The sequence below is a fragment of the Epinephelus moara genome, chromosome 7 (genome assembly GCF_006386435.1).
Source record: "Epinephelus moara isolate mb chromosome 7, YSFRI_EMoa_1.0, whole genome shotgun sequence".
Lineage (NCBI taxonomy): Eukaryota > Metazoa > Chordata > Actinopteri > Perciformes > Serranidae > Epinephelus > Epinephelus moara.
In genome coordinates, this window is record NC_065512.1 from 18,837,187 (window position 1) to 18,855,040 (window position 17,854).

Below are 17,854 nucleotides of genomic sequence, written 5' to 3' on the forward strand. Positions count from 1 at the left end.
TTATTTACTTATTTTTTATGAGTGCTGTTATAATTTTAGTCCTTACCATTACAGTATGAAAAGTGCCATATAAATAAAGTTTGATTGACTGATTGATCATTTATCAGAAATCAGTCTCCCCCTGCCAACTCAAGCGCCACAACTTAAAAGAATAAAGTAGATGAACATGACTGTATTTATTAATACAGTGCAGTTTCTTCTTTTATCGCATTATTGCCAAATTGTGTTTTCTCCTCATGCCACCATATTCTATTACCATTTCATGTATGCCTATTTATTCATTTTTAATAATATCTTTGACTTCATTGCACACATATGTGTAGATAATAAGAACATGTGTATTTGTCCCCCCAGAGGACTTTTAGTTCAATGAAATTTAAGACATTTCTATCTTAACCTGATGCAGAAAAGCCACAAACTGGTGCATAAAATTCACCAGCATGCAGGAAGTTAAGTGTTTGATGCTCTCAAATCCCCAACCCTCCATGTTACTGGTGCCCCCCTTAGTTTTAAAATGAAACCTACGCTCTTGATTGCACTTTATTTTATTTATGTGTTGCATGGAGGAGGCTGAAACAGAATCCCTAATTCCTGTTTTGTTTAATAATATATCAGATCAGATATATCAGATTTTAAGTTGGGATGACTTATTAAGACATGCAAACAAACATAATTTGTGTCACTAGCAGTTCCATAAGAGGAGACTGTCCTGAAAAGTGCTTTTAGCCAGTCGGCCTGGTCTTTAAGAGGTTCAGGAGAGTGGGATGTCAATTCATATCAGAGAACTAAACACTTACAGATCTTTCAGTAATCAGTGAAAACAATGGGTGATTAATACATACACATGTAAGCACTAAGCTCTTTTCTGTTGTTGCTAATGATGTGTCCTGCTGGTGCTGCAGTGTTTTTTTTATATGGAAATATGTCATTACTGCCTCTAGTGCTTTTAAAAATTGTATGTCCTTTCGTTTTATATTGCATCAAGTTTGCCTCAGGTTTTAGCTCTGAATCACAAATTTGATGATCATTACATTCTCATGATTAAACAATAATCTTAAAGTAATCTATTGTTGATGTGTCCCTTCTTAGATAAACTAAACTAAACTAAATAATAACAACAAAGGTGAATCTTGCACCTTTACTAATGCATATACAGTAGATCAGCTGTTAATAAAAACACATTTCAGGTTTCCAGGTTGCGAAAAAATCCCTTTGGCTAGTGTTTCTTCTCTGTATTTGGGAATAATGTAAATATTGGCAACTGTTAATACTGAAAATTGTGTTATTAATAGTAAAGTTGTTAATAAATCAGCTTTGGTTCGACTCCTCTGCAGCTCTTTCTGTAAGGTAAGTGGTCATATACAGTCTGTCATCATATCAGCAGCTGTGAAAACTACTCTTATTAGTTTTTAACTGAATAACAAAGCATTAGTACATTATTTAATAACCATTAATAAAGCCATCAGTGACACCGTAATAAGCTATAAATTATAAAGAGGGACTTATTAGGAGGTGGTACGCATATGTTTCCCTGTAAATGAGGTCTATCATAACTAATCTCCCTCTATTATTCATTTCATGATAAATGTTCAGGGGTACGGTGGATAGCCGTGAACTGCTGTGTTATTCTGAGAAAGAAACGTATGTGTGATTCATTGACATCTATTTTTATTCCACAATTCCTCAACATGTCAGTATTCCTCATCTCGAACAGAATGCAGGTCACTTGGCAGGAGAGTCTTTTCCTCCTGCACAGCGATGCCGGTAGTCTGTCTTTTCTTTGTGCGGTTTATTTATACTCCGTTGTGCTCCGTATCAAAGGGAATTTCTCCCGGGCTGCCCTTCAATGGCTCATATGCAGAATAGAGAAGTCTCCAAAACAGGCAGCAGAGCAGAAGTAACGCGAGAGACGCTGTTTTCCCTTCATATAGCAACACCTCCTCCGGCAAACACACATTTTCCCATTAGCAGCAGAGAAAAATACAGAGAGACAGAGAGGAGATAGTGGGAGGGAGTGAGTGTGTGAGTGAGAGAGAAGCCGAAACAGGAAAGAGAAGTACAAAAAAACGAGGGGGAGTTATGCTGTTTTTGTCTGTGTTGCAAGAATAAAATGAAAACTCCCAAACTAACTGACACACAGGGCAAGATAGTGTTACAGCATAGATACACAGGCTGGTTTGTGGGACTCTGGCCGAAATAGTTAGGGGGAATATGAGTTCATTCTTTGCCCTGCTGCAGGTTAGCAGGTTAATCTGGGCCTACATTACGCCACTGGTTTGCACACTCTCTGTGTGGCTGTTCATGCTGTGGTGGCTCCTTGTTATCCGGTGTATAAAACAGGAGATGCTGCAGAATGAACAGTAAGTGGTGCTTACCAAACAACACCAGAAAAGGCGAGGGCTTGAAAATCAAAGGGCAGCAGGGCACTCTTTTTCCAACACACACACATGAGACACTCAAGATAACTGTGACATTTGCACATTAAATACACCTCCAGAGTCTGGGCAATGATACTGAGAAAATAATTAAGAGCGTAAAAGCAATAGAAGTGGCCTGTTTTCTCCAGTTGTTTTGACAGTGTGGGCGACATGTTTCACAAAGCATAGAAAGCACCTGACAACAATTTAGACACAAAAACAACAATATGCAGACCATAAAATAAAATGGCATACTTTAAGAAATGAATATGACAATGTAAAACAGCAAAAAGGGAACAGAAACATCTACTAATAAATATTAAAATAAATATTTGCACAATAGCTAATGCAGTGTACATCTCTACTATTCTGTGAAGACCTTTAATTTTTGCTTTCTGGGTTTTTTTATTTGTTACTCTAAATGTCAGACATAGACGTTATTGGAATGTAAGGGGTGTTTTTCATCTGACAGCAGAAATATACAAATAATGCCATAAGTAATATTAAAAAGTAAACAACATTGTGTGCTTGTGAGCTGCAAAGGTTTTCATAAATCTAATAAAAGAAGTGCTCTGTCCCACGACGCAAGATTCAAGAATACCAACGTTGTTTTCATAAAGACAGCGGGACACATTCCTGCTGAAAGCTACAGTGAAATCATGATGCTTCTTAGGACGTGAATTCAAGTGGTGGAAATGGTTGAACGTATAAAGTGCAGTAAACCCGTGCTCACACAAAGGTGGGTTTGAGGTCTTCTTTGAACACCACAGGGTGCGGGGAGCGGTACAAGCTGGTGAAGGCTTCGTACTCGCTGTCAGAGTCCGAGGAGGTGTCCGAGGACAGGAGGGAGCCTCGCTGCAGGCACGAGTCGCAGTAGGGGCGGTGGTAGTAACAGTAGTCTGTCGAGCTGCTGGAGTCGGAGTCCCAGTACCCACAGGAGTCTCTAATGTGTCTGTGGTGCGGCTCATTATCACCACCCGCTTCCACGTCAGGTGGAGCTGTGTGATCTGCACAGGGCAGGGCTGAAAATCTGTCGGACTTTGAAATACGCCTGCGATGTTTTCTTATCACTTCATTCCCTGCCCCATCCTCCTCCTCATCCTCCTCCTCAATCTCAAGTTCAGTGTTGAGAGCCTGGAGATGGGTGCCATCCACGGTGATCCCATCAGGGGGCTTGCGTGGATTTTGGCGTTCACAGTTTTCCCTTATCTTCCCACAACCAGCAGCCTCTGACCCTGCGTAGAAGCATGGACCTCTTCTGGAGGGGTGGAAGGGTGGCCGACGTTTCCTCATGGTGTACGGGGAGATGCTAGGGTAGCGGAAGAGAACAGGTGGATTGGGGGAGCGTGGTGTCCGCAGGGAAAGAGGGGAAAGTACAGAAGCTTCAGTAAATTTGATCTGAGAGGGCCTTCTGGATATCTGACCGGGTGATCGCAGCACACTTTCCATGACTGCATCCACACTCAGCTCCTGGAGGATCTCTTGCAATTGTTCACTACTAACAAAACCAGTCGGTCTGGCATTTGGTCCCAGCTGGGCTGCGAGGCCGCTCTGATTGTTGAAAGTTTCAACCTGAGAGGGGTTCAACCCTCTAGGTGACTGTAGGGAAGTCACAAAGTGTACTGTCTCCTCTGCTGTCCTGAGTAAGCCAGGGGACTGGAGGGACGTGGGCTGTTTGAGATCCTCCCCTGCTCCATTCTCGGCTGGGTCTCTGCCTGAGGGGCCAGCGGTGGAGACACCTCTCTGGTTTTCACTATTATAAATATCATCGAAGAGAGGAGAGGAAGCAGCGATGGGGGCTGAGGAGCTTGGAGCAGAGGGATTCTCAGAGGGCGGCATTAAAGCAGCAGCAGCAGCAGTGAGGTGAGAGGTGAGATGTGGGGATGAGAGATGGGAGTTGGTGTCTCTCTGAGGTAGAGAAGAAGAAGAGGAGGGGCCGTCAGACTGGAGCTCCGTGGTCTGGGTGGAGGATGAGTTGAGGTTGGTGTTAGAAGAGTCCATGTCTCGGTCCTCGGGAGGCTGACTGGCTGACATGAGTCGCAGGAGTTTATCCTTGGCGTTGTTCACCTGCTCCTGCAGACTGTCAATCACAGCGTTCTTCTGGAAATTGCAACAGAAAGCACAAACTTAAACACTCCGACTCACAGAGGAAAAACAACTTAACAGGAAGTCTGCACACATCTGCTACCTTTAGATGATTTCAATCGACACAGACAGCACAGTCAAGCTCTGGGACTGTATTAAAATGATGTATGCTGTTGCAATTTTATGGTTCAGTGTAAGTCCCAGCTAAACGACACCTTTAATAAAAAGAGGGCAGAGTTCAAGTAAAATCTGTCTGGCAACGTGATTTTTAAGGATTGTTGCCAGTTTGAGACCACTGTTGGCTTCATTTAAAAGGCATCTTGTCTACTGAATTATCTAGCTTAAGTCTAGCTTTAGTCAGTTTCTGCATGACACTGCTACATGCACGTTGGACAGCTAGTGCTTGTCACCCTACAAAACTTCTCTTCAATGCATCATTGGTCATCATGTGTAAGTTTACAGTAATGAAGATAAAATATTCAGCTTAATGAATTGATCCAATATTCCAACTTGTACATAGCTAGGCTTTGTAAGCTCAATACATTACAGAAATGTCAGAAACAACTTTGCTCTTCATTATTAACAAGTTGTTTAAATGCTTTGACCAGTGAGAAACAACACATCATCTTTGTAGTGTACATGTTGTTTCCACATAATAACTTACAGCTCATGAACAAACCAAAGGCGGACGAATGATCATCTGACGAACACATGAATGCACCATTGCCGTTGGCTGGCTGAGGTCTCTTCTCAAGTCAGATTTAAGTGCTTCCCGTTCACTCACTGTAGCAGGCAGGGTGACCAGTAGGCTATGATAACATTCATTCATTCATTTTCTGTAACCGCTTATCCTATTAGGCGTCACAGGAGGGCTGGAGCCTATCCCAGCTGACACTGGGTGAGAGGTACACCCTGGACAGGTCGCCAGACTATCACAGGGCTGACACATAGAGACAGACAACCATTCACACTCACTTTCAAACCTATGGGTAATTTAAAGTCATTGATTAACCTGCATGTCTTTGGACTGTGGGAGGAAGCCGGAGTACCCGGAGAAAACGCACGCTGACACGGGGAGAACATGCAAACTCTACACAGAAGGGCTCCCCCAACCCCAGGGTTCAAAACCCCCGCCCAGAGTTCAAACCGCGAACCCCTCTTGCAGTGAGGCGACAGTGCTAACCACTGCACCACTGTGCTGCTACAATAACAGTGAGTGGTAAAAATTNGCTCCCCCAACCCCGGGGTTCAAAACCCCCGCCCAGAGTTCAAACCGCGAACCCTCTTGCAGTGAGGCGACAGTGCTAACCACTGCACCACTGTGCTGCTACAATAACAGTGAGTGGTAAAAATTCTGTTATTTCCAGCTTTTCTATGTGCAGAAAACACCAGAAATAAAAATAAGCACAACAGGTGTAGGTGAGGTTAAGTGTGACCATATAACTGACGACAAATTACAACAAGTATCTGTATCATCGCATTATGGGACAGGCTGATAAAAGGCTTAATAATAATTTGACTTTTTCACAAGAGTTTTTTACTGAAGAGTAGACTTTATTGTTTAAAAATGTACCTCATTAATAAGTTTTTTCATGGAGCTGTTCTCCCCCAGCAGGTAGTACATCTCATCCTGGCTGTACACCGAGGGCTGGCTCTTACTGGGGCTGCTGAAATACTTGGCCATCTGACTTGGGTTGTTCTGGTCCTCCTCAAACTGCCGCCACTGGGTCAACTGTAAGAATACAGTAAGTCATGCTTAGATTCAGCTATAGATACAAAACACACACCAGTAACATGTAACCAGAACCATGTGACAACGGACCTTTTGACCAGGTGCGTATGAGCGTATTGCTCACTGCTAAAATATTTCCTTCCTTTCCGCTGCAGATGCATTCCTTTATTGTGACATAAACCCACTGCCAGACACTTGGAGAGTCATAAACCTGTTTGCAACGTCCTACGTAGTTTTGACTCATTCACACCTTCTGTGTGAGTCACACTCCACTGAGAGACATAGCAAACTGACACGCACATGGAGAGTAGAGGTGTGGGCACCGCAGCCACTCATGGATTGTACTACTTTTGACACAAGGCGAGAGAAAGTCATACATCTGTCATTCATCTGTCTACAGTTCCTGCCTGTCTGACTGTTTTGATGCCAGTTTCCAGACATAGTATCCTATGATTAGATGACAGTTCTGCCTTAAAAAATAAAATCCCCCCGATGGTAGTTTCTGCAAGTGTCATCACCAGAAATACGGAGATGTCATAGGTGTGTCTCCAAAGATAAAGAAGAAATCCTGAACTTTCTTCAAAGCTTGCAACTTGAAACTTCCTTGTTGTTCGTTTCATGCATCTTGTATATCTATCTTGAGCTATTTTTTCCTCACCTGAGGCACAAACAACATGCAGTTGGTAGCCAGCGTGCAGATGAAAATGGCTCCAGCCACAGTGCTGTAGACCAGGTTGGGCCAGGCCTGCAGGAAGATGGACACAGGGATGGCGACAGCCGAAGAAAGGGTGACCAAGGTGACGGCTGTTATGATGGTGGGAGACTGGTTGACTGGAGGGTGGCTGACGTTGCTGGTCAGTCCAGCTAGGTAAGTCCCATAAAGGAGGAGACAACCCTGAGGAGAAATGCGGGGACACAGAAAATGTAAATCAATGAATCATGTTACCATAACAATGAAGGAATTCAAAGCAGTGATTTATCTTATAATTACATTTCAACTGAACATGGCTTACCTTCTGAACAGCTATAATGATAACCCACAGATCAGAGTATGCAGAGGAGCAGGTGTCCAGCTGAGACAAAGAGTAGGAGATGTCTTTCTCCACCACCTAGATCGGGAAAAAAATCTGTGAGCTGAAACCTGAATACATTTGTTTATGTCACCAACATGTCTATGATTAATTCCATTAACACAGGACGAGGGAGTTTGTGATCTCACAGCCAAAAATCAAACTTTCTTTTAGTCTTAATTTGGCATCAATAAACAAAAAAACTTGTTGGCATATTAAGTACAATGCATTGTAATCCTCAAACTGTTCTGTAGTCAACCAAACAAATCTTAACTTGTCTTACAACTTGCTTTCCAGCCCCACAAAATCACCACTCAGTTCTACCTTGACAACAGCTCCGACAGATCGTGAACACCTCATGGGGTCTGTGAGGTTCCAGGCAGTGAGAACAAGCATGTCCACCACAATCAGCAGAGTCACCATGCCCATCAGCTGGATGTCTCGGATGATCTGAGACAGAAGTCACCAATCACGTCAATGTTGTCAGTTACAAACATATGTGGTCATCATTATACAACATTTTTATCTGTATCATTCTGAGAAACTCCCGTTAGGGAACACTGTCAAGAAAACCTCTTTAGGAAGTGATACATTATAGAAAGTTATTGAAGGAACATGAGAGCATGTACCAATCCTCTAAATTCCTAAAGAGCTGTGTACATACTCAGAGCATATCTATGATTTAGAGTCTGATTCAGGCTGTCTGTACACGGCGGTTACATGGGCGGTGGTTAAGCTAGCGGCTAGCAGCTTAAGGTGCTAACTCCCTAAACAGTGATAACAACAGCAACAGTGCTGACCGAGCTAACACTGTTAACCTGGGAGGGGGGACCGGAGGGAGGCTCAACAGTGGTGACAGAATGAGCGCAATGCAGAGCGGTGGTGATTAGCTTTAGCCAGTGGCACAAACAGGGACTCATGCACCAACATGCAAATTACAACACACAGAGTTAGCGTGACTTCATTCTCTGCCCGGGACCCCATTACTCCACTATATTTTTGCACAGTAAATAGTTGTTTGCTGCCATATTAATGCGCTGAATGAGGTAAACAGAACCTTTAAAGAAGCACACATACTGTAGCCTTGTTTCCACTGAGCACTATGGTACGGTACAGTTCAGTTCGGTACGCTTTTTTTCTGTTTCCACTGTGAAAAGTTGTGGATGGAACCAATGGAACCGTTCTGTACCGTCCACATTTTTGGTCACCCCTCAGTTGGGGTACCTAGCACACAGATCTGGTATTTAAAGGTGGAGCTGCTTGCCTGAGAAGGACTAAATGCACAAACCCGCTATTTTCAAATATCCCATAGAGAGAGACTCTCACTGCAGCCTGTTTTATTTAGTTCTGAAAATGACGGCGTGCAGCCTCGTTCTGTGGATGATATACAAGATGCAGACTGATAAAGGAGGAAATACAGTGAGTGCTGGACGGAGCAGTGAGTGACAACAACTACATTTAAGTGTTTGCGGTAAAAACACTAGGGTCTAGGTACCATGTCTGAAGGGTTACTTTTGGTTCCAAAGGTACCATACTGAAAGTGTTTGGTGGAAACGGGGCTTAACAAGCAAGACCAAAAATATGACATCGTAGGTAGATGTAATGAGAAGATGTTGAATTATATGTTGAATAAGGAAGCTATGAAAATCTGCAGTTAATAAGATGTGATCATCCCCTTGGCCTGTAAATGTCTGCCTTCTTGTGCTGCTTTTATTCAAATCTTACCCCTCACAAAACACTGTTCATCATAAAAAAAGCCCCTAAAAACATTTGGACTGTAATGAATGCATCCTGGAGCAACTAAGGAAAATAAGGATAATACAAGGTTGTTGATGCTAAAAACAGACACGAACACCAGGAGGCCGGGGGAGCATGCCTACCACTCTCTTGTCAGGCACCCGCTGGGTGAACACTCTGTACAGTCTCCACGTCTTCCCCAAAATCGGGCCAAACACCAGGGTACTGCCGACACACAGAGTCCACATCCGAGCCTGTAGGGGAGAGCGCTGATTAATTATCCCGCAGTGATTCATCCAATAATATGATGGAGGCCTGAGGGGCGACTGTGGGGCTTACTTGTAGCACAGCTGTGGATGCTCCACCTTGTGAGTGTGATCGTTCATCAACGGCAAACAGGAAGCCGCTGCTGTAGGTGAGGACGCTTCCAAAGAGAGTCAGGACGTTCAGGTTGGGACTGGACATCTTCACGATCCTGATAATACAACATATGCAAACACACACACACACAGTTGATCAGTTAATTCAGTCAATACCTTCTTAATGTTTATATATGTTTCACTGTAGTCTACCTGTTGTTTTTGAAGCGCAGGGTGAAGAGGAGGAAGCAGAGAGCCAGCAGGATGCCACAGGAGAGCAGCGTCCACACCACAGCACTTAACACTGGAGAAAGAGAACGCCTCGGGAGCTCCACTGCCACCTGCACACACACATGAAAACCACTTTAAATCAAGTCTATATCATTGCAGGTGTAGCTCAAATACATGTGCATTACTTGTTCTGAACTCTCTTTCTAAATGATAGATGTAAAAGCAACAGAAGACAGGATTCAGATGACTGAATAAACTTTATTAAGGCAAACAGAGCAGCAAACATACTTGGCCTTTGCTAACTTTATTTAAAAAAAGAGAAATTATAAAATATACAGAAGAGTTGAAATGTCAGATTTCAGTTGTAGACAGGCAAGATGATCAGAGGAGCAGAGTTGACCCCGCCATGATTACGTCGAGGGTTAAAGTAAGGAAAAACTCTCTCAGTGAACGTGTATCCGGTGAATGAGTAGATATGAGAAGCAGAGTCCACGTTGTAAAAAGAAACCTGCCCACACTCCAGATCCACATACACCCCGACTCTCTGGGGCTTCCCGGTCAGCGGCACCCGGATAGGAGTGCTGCTGAGGGCCCAGTAGCTGTTGTCCTTTCTCATCCCCAGAGCCCAGTAGCCTGTTTCAGGGTTTAGCATATTCCCTCCTTTTCTGTTGACAGATTGAAGCCCAACTCCAATATCCCACTCTGTCTTCCCTTTCACCTGGACCTCATAGTACAGCCTGCCAGAGGAGAACCCCTCCTTTCCCAAGACACTGACACCAGGGTAAAATCTCTCCGGGTTGTCCGGGAGGTTCAGCGCTACATCGCCATGATAGACCTGTTTCCTGTTTTCAGACAGCACCAGTTTGGGATGAGCTGTGTCAGGGTCAAGAGTCACGTCCACAGCACACTGCTGAGCCCTCTGGAATTCAGTCTCACATAGCCTCTTCACCTCAGCTTTTACCGTCTCCTCCAGCTGACATGCTACTCTCCTCACTGCTCTCCTCACCGTGCCCACATGTACAGCGCTCTCCACACAGGTGTCAGACCAGTCTTTGGTGTCTGGCAGTGCGGAGAAAACTGGAAAGCTCTTCATGAGGTAGAGGTCGTCTTCGGTGTGTGAGAGCTGCTCCAGCTCCGTGTTTCTCCGCCTCAGCTCCTCGATCTCCTGCTCCAGCTCCATGATGAGACCTCTGGTCTTGCCTTCAACTTGCTTCTGCCTTGCACCAATCACCTCCACCAGCTCAGCTTGGCCTTTCTGGACAGAGTGGAGGAGGTTGTTGAAGACTTGCAAACTCTCCTCAATCTCTCTTTCTGTGTTTCCGCTGCTGAGCTGAACGCTTTGATTGATTTCGCTGATCTTCTCAAGTCGGCCGTGAATCATTTCCTCCACCTTTGCGTTTATCCTTTCAATCTGAGCTCTCCTGTCTCTGCTTTCGTCCGCTATGGGTACAATGTGATGAGCACTGTGGTCTTTCTTAATGCAGATCTGGCACACATGCGTCTGGTCAGTGTAACAGAACAAGTCCAGGAGCTTCTCGTGCTTCTCACACACTCTGTCTTGCATGTTCATCATGGGGTTGATCAGGCGGTGTTTCTTGAAGGTGCCTAGCACATGATGGGGTTCTAGGTGCGTCTCACAGAAGGAGGCCAAACAGTCCAGGCATGATTTAAGAGCCTTGACTCCTTTTCCAACACACACATCACATGAAACCTCTCCTTTATTGCCTGAATATTGGTCCACAGTGCTGGCTCCATTTTCATCTTTCTTCCCTGATGACTTCCTGAACTGAGAAGCCACCTCAGATATGAAGGTGTTAACCTTGAGCTCAGGCCTCCTGTAGAACTTCTGCTTGCACATGGGGCACTGCGACAGATTAGCACACTGCCAGTATCCTTGTATGCAGTCCCTGCAGAAATTGTGCCCGCAAGGAGTGGAGACTGGTTGGTTGAACAAATCCAGACAGATGGGGCAAAGAAGCTGCTCCTCTGTCAGTACGCTGCCAGCAGCAGTAGCCATATCTGGGAACACATCCAGAAAGAGAAGCAGGTGGGAATTTATGGAAGAAGTTGGCTCTGATCCTTAAATTTATTTCTTTACACTACACTATTAAGTTTAGAAACAGTTGTGCCTGTTGAGCTGTCTGCGTCCACGAATAGTAACAAATGCTCGGTGTTACATTTCAGTAGGTATCTCATTTTAGCCGAGCAGTTTTCATGTTGACTGAGTTCAACAGACAATAATAGAGAGGAATTGTTAAAACACTAAAATAAAACTACATTAAAATACAGTCTTGTCACATAATCCATTAATTACCATAACAAAGCAAACACAGTGCAGCTCGGTGTTCCCTTCCCCTGGCAGGTGAAGATGATCTGCACTTTGAGACTGACAAACGCATAAATTAACATCATAAAGCATGGAAGAAATCAAAGAGATAACTTACCTCGCTTTTATGTGGTGTAGCACAGAAAGGAAAGGAGTCTGTAGGAGAGTGTTTGTGTTCCCTGACACTGTGGCTCTACTACTTTAGTTTCTATTTGGAAAGTCACATTACACTCTCTTGTGCCCGCCTCATGTTGCTGAGCGTCGCTTCTCTTAAAGGCACCAGTGACTGACACGATACTAAATATAGTTTTATTAGTCCAGCACCATTACATTTGTAGATCCCTAATGTTTTACAGACTCCTCAAGTGGTAAATATCATTTCTAGGATATTTTTATTTGAAGTAATTTGTAAGGTGATGCAAGACAGATACTCCACAAATTTTCAACCGTAGACCCATGGTTATCACAGAACTGATAACTAAAATAATTTTAAAATGGTAATAATATAGTGTGTACTTCACCCTTATGTCATTAGTGTGATCGGTTCGTTACATGCACTGTCACAATAATAGACTGCATATTCAAGTTCCTAGACTTTATAGGATTTGTTTTTACCCTTTAACCTTTTGGAGGGCCAAAAATATTCTGTTGGATTTCATCAAGCCATGTCTGCCAACACGTGTGTCTGTGTGTGTGTGTATATATAGGCTATACATGCATGCACAAGCATGTGTCCATGTATGTCTTTTAACATGTCACTTGCATGCATAAGATTACATGTGTGTGCACTATATTTCTGCGCCTGCTATTGTTGGACACGTGTGTGATTACCGTGCTGAGACTGCATAATCTCTGCAGAATGTCGAGGCCCTCCTGCCTGTTGACTCCTGCGTGGATGAAGCAGAGCGGGGAATCACACTGGGAGCTGCAGTTCAGCTCAGGCTCCATGACTGACCCCGGTCTGTCCACTTTCACATGCACATCCTGTGGAACATACCGATAATATGACGGATATGATGACATGTGACAATTAAAGGTCCAGTGTGTAGGATGTAGCGGCATCTAGCCGTGAGGTTGCAGAACTGAAACTTCTGTGCACCATGCGTGTAGGAGAACTATGGTGGCTGACGCAAAAATGCAAATGGCCCCATCTGGAGCCAGTGTTTGATTTGTTCATTCTGAGCTACTGTAGAGGAACATGGCAGCGTCCATGGAAAAGCACCAACTCTGTATGTAGATACATTAATTTTTACCAATAGATGCCCCTAAATCCTACACACTGGACCTTTAAAGACATCAATCTTTGTAAAATTGACACACAATCATTCAGAGAGCATTATTTGCCCCCAGTTTTAAGAGCACTCACTGACCTCAAAACCAGAAGGCTGCAGGGACCAGGGAAACACATTTTATGTGAATTCCTGCCTCTATTTCCAGGTCTCATGGAGTAGTTGTAAGACTAGTAGCCACCACAGAGTGGTGCTATGAGGGAAACCTCTGAGAGGAGTGATGGGGGCATGGATGTGATTTTACACTGACATTACACTGAGTAAAAAGCTTTATATCAACACCAATAAACCAAACAGACACAATTTTCAGGGTGAAATTAAGGTTAGAATAGAAATGCCCGAATAAAGTGTCAATTATTTTCACCAGCACTCGGCCTCTGTGACAGGAAGCCTGTGTGTTTCTGCTTATCCTCAATTTCCACTAGCCCCACACCATTACTGACAACACAGGAGCATGCTCTGCAGAAACACACATCTGTGCACAACACAAAAGACAGAGCGAAACTAAATAAAATATAACAACTGCAATATACCAAAGCTATCATTTGCAGTTTCACTGAAGGCCACATAATGTGCAATCAGCAGGTTATATAAGGCATCTGAGACTGAAAAGACGTAAACTGTGGAGAGTATCACCAAACAACTGTTTGTCACTCTTGCCACAGGCATTTTTATGAGGCTACCCGCGCTGCACTGACATGTTGCAGATTTAATTATGCGGCATGGTATCACCTGATACTCTGAGCTGTAACTAGAGAGTCTGATCACTGGAAACGCTGCAGTGACTCAGCCAAGTGTTGTCGAGACCATGTAAGACCACTTGTATCGATACAAGTTGGCAGACAGGGGAGTGTTTACGTGAGTAGGGTGTTAGGCAACACACGTCTCGTCATTGTCTGTGGAGTGACTAAGACAAAAAGCGCTCTGGGACAGTTGGATGATGGGGTTCAAATCAAAACAGAGCAGTGTGGGAAATCTGTGTTAAAAAAGTAAAGTGGACTTGGATATCATACGAAAACCATCCCTAAATATGAGATGGCGATTTGAAAGACTTCCTAGGTGTAAGCTATTAAAGTGGAAACAGACAATAGACAGTTTTTACTTTAACTTATCATTATGAAGTAAATTTTGATTGCACAATGTAATGGCTAGAGAATAATGACACCATCAGCGTTTAGATTGGTTCCATAGAAGCCTCACTTTCACTATGCAATTCTGTAGCTATTGGTAAGCAATGGTAACTATCTTAATCAACAAAGGGCATCAATGTAAGTTCTCTTCAAATACTGTCCCCAGTAGGGGAAATGGCAAAAGGTGGAACAACCAACCATACAGTACGACATCAATCACATTTACACACTGACTCTGAATCTCTCGTTTGTCATTGCGGTTTTCAGAACAGGGTCAATTTTCTGCGCTCGGAGAGTTGTTTGACAAAGACGCAGTGACGAAAATACAGTGTAACCTGTGGGACACATACATCTGCAACAAGAGAAAGGGAAGAGACGCACGGTATCATTTCATAACTCAGATAGCTTTTAACAAGTCAGGTGGTAATATTCAGGTGGATGATGGTGACGAGGACGAGGATGAAGACAGACAGAGAGAGAGAGTGATAGTCGGGAGACAGAGTGTGAGGACAGCTCAGCCCCTTCAGGTACCCACGGTGCCAAATGCAAGATGCCAGAAGAGTGTGGTGGCAACCAGGGAGGTAACGAAGGAAGCAAATGTGTCTTTTCATTTTGTCTTGTATTGTGAATTTTTGCGGAGAATAGAATAGAGCAATAAAACGCATTTGTCTCAGTGAGCAAGTTTTTTTATCAGATGATGGATTAAAAAAAAAGCATATGAAAAATACGGCTTGATGTGCAAAGGCCTTAACTGTGGAAAACAAAATGCACCATGTCCTGTGTTGTTGGTCAGTGTCGCTGCTCGATCCGTACCAGAATCTCGATTTCTTCTAAGCATGTGTGAAGATGGTTGGGGTGGTTGGAGCATTGACCATTGTTGCCGGCTCACCCTTTTTCCCCTCTGAGGGTGGTGGCCTTGTGGATAACCTGTGAGGGTGTGACGCGTACTTCATGGTGTACATGGAGGGAAACAGCTCTCTCGCGGTGACATGGTGAAGACGGCAGGCGGCAAATAGTGATGATAGTCAGCAGAAGTAAGAGTCAGGGCTACTGTTCGACCTCATGAGAAGGCCATGTTTGTTGTTTTGTGGTGAAGACTGCAATAAAGCCATTGTTAGTGAACGGCATCCGAACGCCTCGCCACCCTTCCTTCTGCAGAGTGGTCCAGACTGCTAGAAGCTAGTTACCAGCTTATAATGAGCCAAGCTAAATTAATGTTAATGAGCCAGTGTGTTCCCAACCACAGTTTGGAGCTGGTAAGCTGTTACTGAGAGAGTGACACCTTGAATGCTCGGGGTCAGGACAGCCCATCGGTCAGGGGACAGAACCTGAACAAGTCAGGTTTCCGGTATGGATCAGGTAGTGACAATAGCTGCTAGACTCAGGAAAACAGAAAGCAATCCTGTTGTCTTTACAACTGCAGCCCAAATAACATTGCTGCTTAGAAAAACTAAGCAAGAAAAGTTGAAAAGTTGTTTGTTTCCACTTTAAATGAAGCCCACAGTGACCCACTTCTATAAATTAATAGTGTCAACAGAACAATGAAGCCCAGTGGGCAGCATATCTGGGAAATGTCTGGAGTTCCTGTTCATGTCCTGTCGTCACTTTCCAAGTTTAGATCACAGTTCTGCTGTTTTCCGCAGGAAAAGCCGGCAGAGAGAGGCATTTCCGACATTTTTTTTCAAAATCCTGCCTAGGTAGCTTCCAGTTTGGAAGAAAAACCCGCCACCCTGCAGAGGTCAACAAAGGTCGGCCAACATTCAGCTGTGGGGGTCACCATGCAAGCAGCAAGAGCAGCGCCCTTCCCCAGGCGGAGGTAGGTTTTATGGACATGTTTTGACAGTTCAGAATAGTCATGAGGAGTGTCTTTTGAAGTCTTGTAGACTAAACCGCAAGTAATACCTGAGCTACCTGTGGCCTGAGCCTCGTTTAAATGTAGGCAGCCTAACCTGAGTGCAGCTTAGCTTTCACTTGCTCACTTACCCTTAGGGCCTCTCTTTACCTTAATTTGTCTTTAATTTATGGAACTATCTGCAATATTTCATCCCTTCCTGACAAACCTCTTGGCTCAGAGAGACAGAATCGACTTTTCAATGGCCTTCACCATGAAACTTTTAATAAAACAAAATGGAGTAAAGCCCATTCATCGTCCTGTCAGTCTCTCTGTTTCTCTTTTAAGATTAGAGCGGTGTAACCACAGGCGCTGCCAGATGTAAAGCCCAGTTCAGGGGCCAATATTGAAACATTCCTCCTCAGTCTGTAATCCGTTTATAAATTTATTCTTTAAGCTGAGTTAGAATGCAATTACTGGCACTGAAATCCCGCCTCAGGCTCGGCGCGCGTCATTTTCTGCGCCCACGGTGCGTTTTCCAGTCTGCTTCGACATTCGTCATTTAAGTTTGTCAAAACTTCCTCATAAGTCATTTTATGAGCTTAAGTGGTGTGTATGCACCGGTGCTGTATGAAACCACGTGACCATTTCAAGCAAAACACCTGATGAAAGATGGGAGATTTTTTGCGCGTTAAACTTTAATTTTAACGCGACAGGAGGCGGTGGAAAATAGGAATAATAACAGTTATTATAGAGGAAAATCACGATGCCATATTGCTGATTTGATAATGCTATGAAGCATTTAATTGTACATTATGTCACACCTATATTAAGGTGTGATCTCCATCAGCAGCCGATTAATTAACTGTTTATCAAAGCCATCCTGTTTGGTGCGTAAAAACATGTGCTCACCTCACCTCCCTGCTGCATCGATGCAGCTGCATGGTAAAATATCAAACTCGTCAGTGAAACAGCTGGATAAGAAATCAAAAATAAGGATAAGAATAAAATGAAAGCATAAAAGCAATGTTTAAAAGAGCAAACCTTGGTCTCCAAAGCGCACCGTCGTCTCGTCCCGCTCCAGGCTCCATCGCGCAAGACTCAGAAACTTAATAGTAAAAACTGAAAACAAATGTCTGGATGATATGTTATCTAACATAGCTACAAATGTCCCATAGCTGCAGATTTGTAATGAATCCCTCGACGTAATTGTCCGTCAAATTGTCAGTCGACAGCCCGAGAAGATCCTGTCACTCAGGAAAAGTTCACCAGACTGCCGGAGTTCTCATTTGTGCAGTTAGGGAGGGAGGAGTGTGTGTGTATGTGTGTGTGTGTCAGGGACAGGAGGTGTGTTTGTGTGCGCCCTCTTTCTCTCTCCCTCTCTTTCTTTCCTTTGTAAGCTTTCCAGCTCCAACTGCCCACCAAATGGGTTTCAGAGTGTGATGTGACCCATGTGGTGCAGGAGGGTTGTGACAGTGTGGGTGCAGCATGTTGCAGGATCCCCCAGGGGACTGGGTGGCATATGGGACAGGGCGGCACAGTGTGTCCACAGTGCAAATAAATACACTGAATAACAGCACTTGTTTTAATGGAAAGAGAAACACACCAACTCTATTTTCTTTTTCACAAGCACTGGGCCTCCACTGG

The 17,854-nt window shown here is 44.0% G+C and overlaps 2 protein-coding genes across 2 annotated transcripts; both read right to left on the reverse strand.

Annotated features, from left to right (window-relative positions):
* Window positions 1-1,661: 1,661 nt before the first annotated feature.
* Window positions 1,662-17,465, reverse strand: gpr156 (G protein-coupled receptor 156). The gene is made up of 10 exons (XM_050048276.1): window positions 17,252-17,465; window positions 12,789-12,941; window positions 9,614-9,741; window positions 9,381-9,516; window positions 9,185-9,295; window positions 7,629-7,754; window positions 7,248-7,343; window positions 6,893-7,129; window positions 6,076-6,234; window positions 1,662-4,517 (listed from the first exon to the last, which is right to left on the reverse strand). The coding sequence occupies exons 2-10, from the start codon at window positions 12,903-12,905 to the stop codon at window positions 3,147-3,149; spliced, it is 2,481 nt and encodes an 826-aa protein (XP_049904233.1). The 5' UTR covers window positions 12,906-12,941; window positions 17,252-17,465; the 3' UTR covers window positions 1,662-3,146.
* LOC126392707 (E3 ubiquitin-protein ligase TRIM39-like) lies at window positions 9,755-12,243 on the reverse strand. Its single transcript, XM_050048277.1, has 2 exons — window positions 12,076-12,243; window positions 9,755-11,650 (listed from the first exon to the last, which is right to left on the reverse strand). Exon 2 carries the CDS (start codon window positions 11,646-11,648, stop codon window positions 9,990-9,992), a length of 1,659 nt encoding a protein of 552 aa, XP_049904234.1. The 5' UTR covers window positions 11,649-11,650; window positions 12,076-12,243; the 3' UTR covers window positions 9,755-9,989.
* Window positions 17,466-17,854: the final 389 nt, after the last annotated feature.

Bases quoted from the DNA above. Each gene is read 5' to 3' on its own strand.
- LOC126392707 (XM_050048277.1), bottom strand. From the start codon at position 11,648: ATGGCTACTGCTGCTGGCAGCGTACTGACAGAGGAGCAGCTTCTTTGC.
- gpr156 (XM_050048276.1), bottom strand. From the start codon at position 12,905: ATGGAGCCTGAGCTGAACTGCAGCTCCCAGTGTGATTCCCCGCTCTGC. The intron at 9,296-9,380 runs GTAAGCCCCACA...TCTCCCCTACAG, and splicing joins CATCCACAGCTGTGCTACAA to GCTCGGATGTGGACTCTGTG. The intron at 4,518-6,075 runs GTACATTTTTAA...TGCAATTTCCAG, and splicing joins TGAAAAAACTTATTAATGAG to AAGAACGCTGTGATTGACAG.